Source organism: Perognathus longimembris, chromosome 18 (genome assembly GCF_023159225.1).
Source record: "Perognathus longimembris pacificus isolate PPM17 chromosome 18, ASM2315922v1, whole genome shotgun sequence".
In the NCBI taxonomy this organism is placed as follows: domain Eukaryota; kingdom Metazoa; phylum Chordata; class Mammalia; order Rodentia; family Heteromyidae; genus Perognathus; species Perognathus longimembris.
Window position 1 is genome coordinate 12686116 of NC_063178.1, and position 8033 is coordinate 12694148.

The window sequence follows — 8033 nt, forward strand, 5'->3', positions numbered from 1 at the left end:
CTAAAACTTTTAGTAACCTTGATCTGAAAAAGTTTTTCATCCTTTCACAGGTTAGAGTCTCCATCACAAACGATGGGCTCATGTGTTAAAAAGAAATAGCACTCAGGCTTCTTATGAAGACATTCTACAGGAAACGAGGGGCTTACAAAAGCTGTGCGAGGGGGCTTAAGAAGAGCCTTCCAGAACAACTTTACCACTTTTGCCTCATTGAAGGAAAGCCAAACTGTACTATACTAATCACATTGTTTTTAGAAACCTTCATATCACGTCTCTCATCACCCTCCGTGCCAGTAGTGACTAGCCATAGGAAAGCAGACCCTGCACAAAGGCCCCGCTTGTCCAGCCCAGTGCTGGCCAACAGCCAGGAGGCAGCCTTGTCTATCCTGGCCTTCCGTATCTCTACAAGTGCACCAATTTGACAGGACCTAACCCCTATCTAGAAGCTTAGCTGCAAGGGAGTCTAGAAATGTTGCTGGGAAAAAAAAAAAGGATAAAAAGTAAAAAAACAAAACAAAAAACAAGCAAAAACCCTCAAGTTTTGGAGCATGATGACACCCAGAAAGGGGCTCAGATACTGAGTGCTAACTTAGCCCACCTCCACAGAGCCTTGAGCATTGGGTCATCTGCTACACCTTCCAATTACCCTAGTTCTAAATTCAAGGGTAACTAAAAGTGTATCCACTAGCCCTTGTATAATGATTCTAGTATTTTTTTTTCTGAATGTCTAAAAGTAGAATGCCATGGTAGTTATCACGGAATGCTAGAACTCAAAGAAACTGGCAAGTGCCAGCCCATTTCTGATGTTTCACAAATAAAGAAACAGAAGGGTGATGAGCCGGGCTAAGGTCCTTAGGCTGACTTTGCAGTAGGTCAGAAAGAATTCTCTTGGTGAAGGCCAAGAGCCAGTCCCTTCCCGATTTGCCACTAAAGGCTTGGCACTGATGAGTCACTGTGGATCCTTCTGAGTAGAAATAACTCAGAGCAGGATGCTCTTGCAGGTTTTTTTTTTTTTGTTTGTTTGTTTTACTGTGTCACCTTCTTTTGGATTCTTCTGGTTCCTTTAGGAACCTTCCTCCTCTGTATTTATTTATTTGTTCATCTTATTCTTGTACCACTGTCTGCATTAAAATCTCCCTGAGGGCAGGCCTTTCCCATAGCACTGAGAATAAAATATTTGACACTTAGGGGATGCTCAATAATTATTAGGAAAAAAAAAAAGGAAATTTGTATCTTACCTTGAAGAAATAGTTCCTTTTAGTTAGTCTAAATATCCCATACTTTTGCCACCTTGGATTAGTTAAGGAATTGTTCTTATGATGGGCCCAACTTTTAAAAAGATAGCACAAATCCACCCTCCGGTTTGAATTCATCTAACTTTCTGAACTTCTGTCCTGAGGCTCTCCTTCAGAGAACTCACCTTGGATGGGGGAGTGGCACCTTCCGAGCCCCAAAGCTGAGGATCTTTGCTGAGTGAGGCTGGACCCTCTTCTAGGCAAGGCCTCTGCCTGCCCTTCCCCTCCCACCTGTGCTGTGATCTCCACAGTGCTCTATGTTGTCTTGCAGGTAACACATTTTCAATTCATTAACTACTTCCTTTCATTAACTACTTGGTGATTGCTGTGACCTGTTGCCCTGTGTTCGAAATGGCTACTTTGTACATGTAGGGTAAAAGCCAGATACTAAACTCATATGAGTTGGGGGTCCATAGTTCCTGCCATGCCTGTTTCCAATGCTCAAAGCTATAACATCTGGTGCTCCTATCTGGGAATGTTTGTGTAAACTTTTGACCTCAGAATGTACACTATTCTTGGATTCTGACATCAGGATTTAGTGTAAAGGTTTATGTAGGCAATAACTTCCCAGGATCTTCTGCTTAAAACAGAATATCCTTCAGTCATATAAAATAAACTCTAAATTGTCTAAGAATTGGAGCATGGTAATTTTTTCCCAGTCTTTTTTTCCAACTCTGTAGCGCATGAAAGGAACTTGTCTATATCTTTGTGACTTTCTCCAGACCTCAACTGTGTCCTACCCAGATTTACTGTCAATAATGTCCTTGACTTACCAATTGGCTCATATAAATGGAGTTGATGAATAAGAAACAACTCATATTAAATGTCATGTGGAAGGCCAGATTTAGGTATACATATGATCTTATTTGATAATTATTTTTTTCAACTATATTTTAAGGAAGGCATTATGTAATGGCAATATTTTTTTCTCTAAATATATTTCCTTTCTAGATAACTTTTTTTTTTTTGCCAGTCCTGGCCTGGGCACTGTCCCAGAGCTTCTTCTGCTCAGGGCTAGTGTTCTACCACTTCAGCTACAGTGCCACTTCTGGTCTTTTCTGACTAGTTTATTAGAGATGAGCATCTCATGGACTTTCCTACCAGGGCTGGCTTCAAACCATGATCTCAGATCTCAGCCTCCTGAGTAGCCTCTTGGGTTACAGGTGTGAGCTATGGTTGCCCCACTTAGATAAAGATTGTTTTGAGTCACCATACTGCAAGACTTGGGCACATTGCTTCCTTCACTCCTTCCAACCAACATCTCCGCCCAAGAATCTGCCCTTTCTGGGGACAGAGGTGATGGTAAGAGATGTATGCATTGTGTCCCTGAGTATATATCCCTGATGAGGATGGTTTTCTTGATAAGAGATGGTGGGAGAGAAGGACCTAGAGAAATTTAGTTGTAAGACAGGAGACTCTAAAAGGGGAAGGAACAGGACACAGGTCACATGAAAGAGCCCACCTTCTCATCTGGCATGTAATGACAGATAATTTCTATTAGTCTCAGTGGGGAGACATCACACAGAAGCTTTAAAAGCCTAAGATTCCTCAAGTTTTTATTCGTAAAACACCTGGATGCCAGGAATGAAGGAATGCAGGCCTCTCTGATCACAGGAGGGTAGAAAGCAGCATTCTCTGACCTCCTTTCTTTAGCCTGTGCTGTGATTTGAGTGTGTGCTCCAAAGCTCTTGTGTTAGAAACTTGATTCCACAATGCAACAGTGGGACCTTTGGTGGTGGTGGAGGGAGGCTCTTCCTGCCTAGGTCAATGCCGTTATCACAGGAGTGGAGTGAGTTAGAACCTGCAAACGTGGATTCCAAAGGAAAGAATGAACTTGGTGTGTTCTCTGTCCCTCTCCCTTGCCTTCTCCCTCTTCTCCTTCTCTCTCTCCTCTTCCTTCTCCTTTTCTCCCTTTCTGCCTCGCCTTTCTCCCCTTTCTTCCCTTCCTCATCTCCCTCTTCCTCCTTGATCTTTTTAATTTCCACCATGAAATGATGGACCCCAAAGACTCCCACCTTAACAATGGAGTCCCCATCGGGGAAGACCAGGAGAAATAAATTTCTGTTGTTCATAAGTTTAACCTTGTCTATGGTACTGTTTTTTTTTTTTTTTTTTTTTTTTGGCCAGTCCTGGGCCTTGGACTCAGGGCCTGAGCACTGTCCCTGGCTTCTTCCCGCTCAAGGCTAGCACTCTGCCACTTGAGCCACAGCGCCGCTTCTGGCCGTTTTCTGTATATGTGGTGCTGGGGAATCGAACCTAGGGCCTCGTGTATCCAAGGCAGGCATTCTTGCCACTAGGCTATATCCTCAGCCCCTGTTTTGTTTTTTATCTGCCCTGGAGTGTGAACTCAGGGCCTGAGCACTGTCCCTGAGTTTCTGTTGCTCATAGTTAGCTCTTTGCCAATTGAGCCACAGCTCCACTTCTGGATTATTATAATTTTTAGAAGTAATTTATTGGAGATAAAAAGTCTCATGGAGGGCTGGGAATATGGCCTAGTGGCAAGAGTGCTTGCCTAGTATACATGAAGCCCTGGGTTTGATTCCCCAGCACCACATATGTAGAAAATGGCCAGAAGTGGTGTTATGGCTCAAGTGGCCGAGTGCTAGCCTTGAGCAAAAAGAAGCCAGGGACAGTGCTCAGGCCATGAGTCCAAGGCCCAGGACTGGCAAAAAAAAAAAAAATAATAATAAAATAAAATAAAAAGTCTCATGGACTTTCCTGCCCAGGCTGACTTTGAACTGAGATTCTCAGATCTCAGCTCTCTAAGCCACTGGTACCTGGTCACAGTACTGTTTTACAGCAGCACAAAAATGCAGTAAGCCTGTGAAATGGTTTTACCTCGCCAGGGGTGGGGAGAGCCTCAGTTAGGGACAATAGGAGGGAGAGGAAAACAGACTGAAGACTGTTAGGAGCAAGTCAGAAGAAATGGAGGCATTTGTACTACAAGCTGGCATATCTTTCAAAGTAGCTGAGTTGTTGAACTATAAAAACAATCTCCCTTTTAATAGGCCATGAAGAATGAAATGGAATCTAGACTAGGTTCTCCTATAAATATTGTTGCCCAAGATACTTTACAAATTAAAACTGGAAAATAGAAAGAAATGAAGTATTCCATGTTCCCTCCCCCCCACCAGGCTCCTGTCCTTAAAATATGATGCAAAGCCTTGGCAAAGGCCTGGCGGCTAGGGCGGGCATTTATAGATAATGTGCTCTTGACTGGAAATCTACCTTCTATGTCTCTAACTTGGAACTTGCAAAGTACTGCCATCAATCTCTGCCTCCCCTCACAAACCCTGCATTCGCACCCACACATCCACCAAATTTATGGTCCAGCTTTTTTTATTTCAAAGTGTGCATGAATACAAAGGATTTTAAAAGCTGGGCGAGGTGGCAATCCCACTCGATATGACAGGAATAGCACTTGGAAGACGGAAGCTATGCCTGAGTTGCAAACAGAAAGCAACCAAGTCATCTACCAAGAGGGGGTGGGGTGTCATTAATGGGGTGGGTTGGATTTCAAATCTGCCTCAGAGGGGTTCTGGAACAAATCTGCATATGTCAGAGCGACTGTTCTGGTATTTCACAGAAGCAGCTGCAGGTATGACTTAGGTGCTGTGCGCATATATGCTTTTGCTAGAAATACAACCCATCCTCCTTCATCTAGTAATGGAACCCATATTTTCCTAAAGGATCTACTCTCACCCTCCCTTCCACTTAGGTCTGGTTCTGTAGGTTCAAGGGTGAACAATCAGCAGGTACACTTCAGTCTCTTGTCATAGTTCAGTGGTAGAGCATGGTACAGTGGTCAAAGCTATATGCAATTCCGAGACCTTAAAAACAAATAAAAAAATCATAGGGCTGAGAAGGGCCGGTTTTCCCCAACTGGAATTAATGAGGAGAGAGAATAAAGGCTGGAGGTTGCTGGCGGCGATCTTGGTTCCATGAGGTAAGTACGGAAGAATGGATTCCATCTTAGCACAACTAACAGGTAGAAAGAGAGAGATGAGCCCTCTGAAGCTACTAGCTCTTCCTTGGATGTGTGTGTGTGTGTGTGTGTGTGTGTGTGTGTGTGTGTGTGTGTGTTGGTCCTGGGGCTTAAACTCAGGGTGTGGCACTATCCCTGAGCCTTTTTCCCCCTTCAAGGCTAGCACTCTACCCCTTGAGCCACACAGCTCCACTTGTGGCTGGCTAATTGGAGAGACTCACAGACTTTCTTGCCTGGGCTGGCTTTCCACTGTGACGTTCAAATCTCAGCCTCCTGCATAGCGAGAACTACAGGCATGAGCCACTGGTACCTGGCTCCCTTCGAAATTTTACATGGTGATCCCTTAGGCTCCTTTTTGTTTTCCTTTTCGCTGTTTTGAGTTGGGCTTTCTGTACTTAAAGTCAAAATAGCCTATCCAATACAGTGGGAGGACATAAACCGGGAGCACCCCTGTGCTCCTGGCTGAGATGGCATTTTCAGGAGAAGGTGGCATCTGCCTGGTTGCCTGGAACCTGTGACTGGCAGCCTTCATAGTGACGAGGCATCTTCAGTGAGGCTCTTTTACAGTACCTTCCAGATGACAGATGGACATACAGCAGCACATTCAACATCTCTGGCTGTGCCGGCTATCACCTCCTTTAATCCTTTTTCTTTGGTTTTCAATTTTATCTTATTTTATTTTTTTCATCACTGGGATTGAATCCAGGTCGTTATGCTTACTAGGCACAAACACACCATTAATTGCACAACATTCCTAGCCCTTGTGGTTTTATTTTGTGTTTGATATAGAATCCCAATAGCTTCTCCAAGCATAGCTGAAAACTCAGGAGATCCTCCTGTCTCAACGTCCTAAAGGGATGGGATTACAAGTGTGCTCAATTGCACCTGGCTCTCTTTAAATCCTGTCTCATACTAGATAAAAGTCCCTAAAAGCTTTGGGGATTGTTGATGTGTTAGAGTTTACATTTTTGTTATGATTTGAAATGTACCCCCTGTCTACTATATTTTTTCTCTTTGTGCTTTACACACACACACACACACACACGCCAATCAGACCTTTGCATTTCGTCTCCCATAGTGAGGCTCACTCTATCTTTTGTGCCCAAAGACCCACAACTCTCTCTACCTGCTACCTCTGATGGATAGACAGAAATTCTTTAGCATGGGATAAATCCAGGACACATAAGGTTAAATATTTTAAGATTCAAACACAGATGAAAACATTTTTAAAATTTCAAACACGAACAATTTCCTGGTCAATAAACATAGAAATTGCCAGAGAGGAGTTAATTAAACACAATAAACACACGGGAGAGGAAGCCGCTATTTTTCCTGTCTCCCAAGCTTCTATTACAGAGGAAGGAAGGGGTAGTCAACAAAGATCCAGGAAGAGGAGAAGAATAGGCGGCTCCATAGCAAGGGTTGAGTGTTTGGCAGGCGAGAGAAGCAAAGCCAGAGATTTAATCCTGGTGTGTGTGTCGGGGGGGTGGGGCGTTCAGCCCATGGGATGGGGGAGTCTAGGGAAGAGGAAATACTGTTTGTACAGATCAGTGATCTATAGTTTATCACATAAAATGTATTATAATTGCAACATCACACCCTTGGTGAGGTTTATGGACAGGTGTCCCCAACTAGCTTTTAGTGATGAAGTAAGAGGTTGCAGAGAGCTTTGAAGAATGAAGAAAATAAAAGTGAACTGCACAACTCGTGGATGAAGATGGGAGTGGGGACTGGGAGTGAATGAAGGAACAGAAGACACTGTACAAAATGACTCAGGTCATTGTAACCCCTCTGTACATCACCTCTACAATAACTATGAAGTAAACTAATAAAAACAATGAAGGAAATGAACACAGAAACATATATTAAATGGAAAAGAAGAAACGGGCTGAAGGGAGAAAATAGATGAAGGGTTAGGAAGAGGAGGGTTGATCCAACTAGTGAAATAATAAAGCTAGGAGGAAATGGGGAGAAGAGTGATGAAGAGAGAGAGCGGGACGACCGGCTTTCGAGCTGCTGTCTGCTGTAGTAGCGATGGAGGAGCGAATTTAAAATGGGTGATGTTGAGAAAGGCAAGAAGATTCTTGTTCAGAAGTGTGCCCAGTGCCACACCGTTGAAAAGGGAGGCAAGCACAAGACTGGGCCTAATCTCCATGGTCTGTTTGGTCGGAAGACAGGTCAAGCAGCTGGATTCACTTACACAGATGTCAATAAGAACAAAGGAATCACCTGGGGAGAGGATACACTGATGGAGTACTTGGAGAATCCCAAAAAGTACATCCCAGGAACAAAAATGATCTTCGCTGGCATTAAGAAGAAGGGAGAAAGGGCAGACTTGATAGCTTACCTCAAAAAAGCTACAAATGAGTAATAGCCACTGCCTTATTTATTTATTGCAAAACAAATGTCCCATGGCTTTTTAATGTGTACCATTATTCAATTGATCTCTAATACCAGATTTCATATCATGAATGGCTGGCAGAATATTTTTGGGCAGTCCTGATTTTAGTAAAACTGGCTTATGGTTAAGTGAATGTGATCTTAAAAAAAAATACTGTCATTTGTTCCCCTTTCTGTGATATGATTGGACTTACTAATGTTCAATTTTTCAACAAGTTAGGGAATACCATCTCCAAATCTGTCAGATTGGTTTTATATTCAGATTTATATAGCTAACTATGAGAACATCTTTTAAACATGGGGGGAAATCCCTTCACTGTCTGATAATCAAGCAAAATTAACCTGTTTGAATTTGT

At 43.1% G+C, this 8033-nt stretch overlaps 1 protein-coding gene across 1 annotated transcript; it reads left to right on the forward strand.

Annotated features, from left to right (window-relative positions):
- The first annotated feature begins 7301 nt into the window (after positions 1-7301).
- LOC125366846 (cytochrome c, somatic-like) lies at positions 7302-7705 on the forward strand. Its single transcript, XM_048367568.1, has one exon. The coding sequence runs from the start codon at positions 7331-7333 to the stop codon at positions 7646-7648; it is 318 nt and encodes a 105-aa protein (XP_048223525.1). The 5' UTR covers positions 7302-7330; the 3' UTR covers positions 7649-7705.
- Positions 7706-8033: the final 328 nt, after the last annotated feature.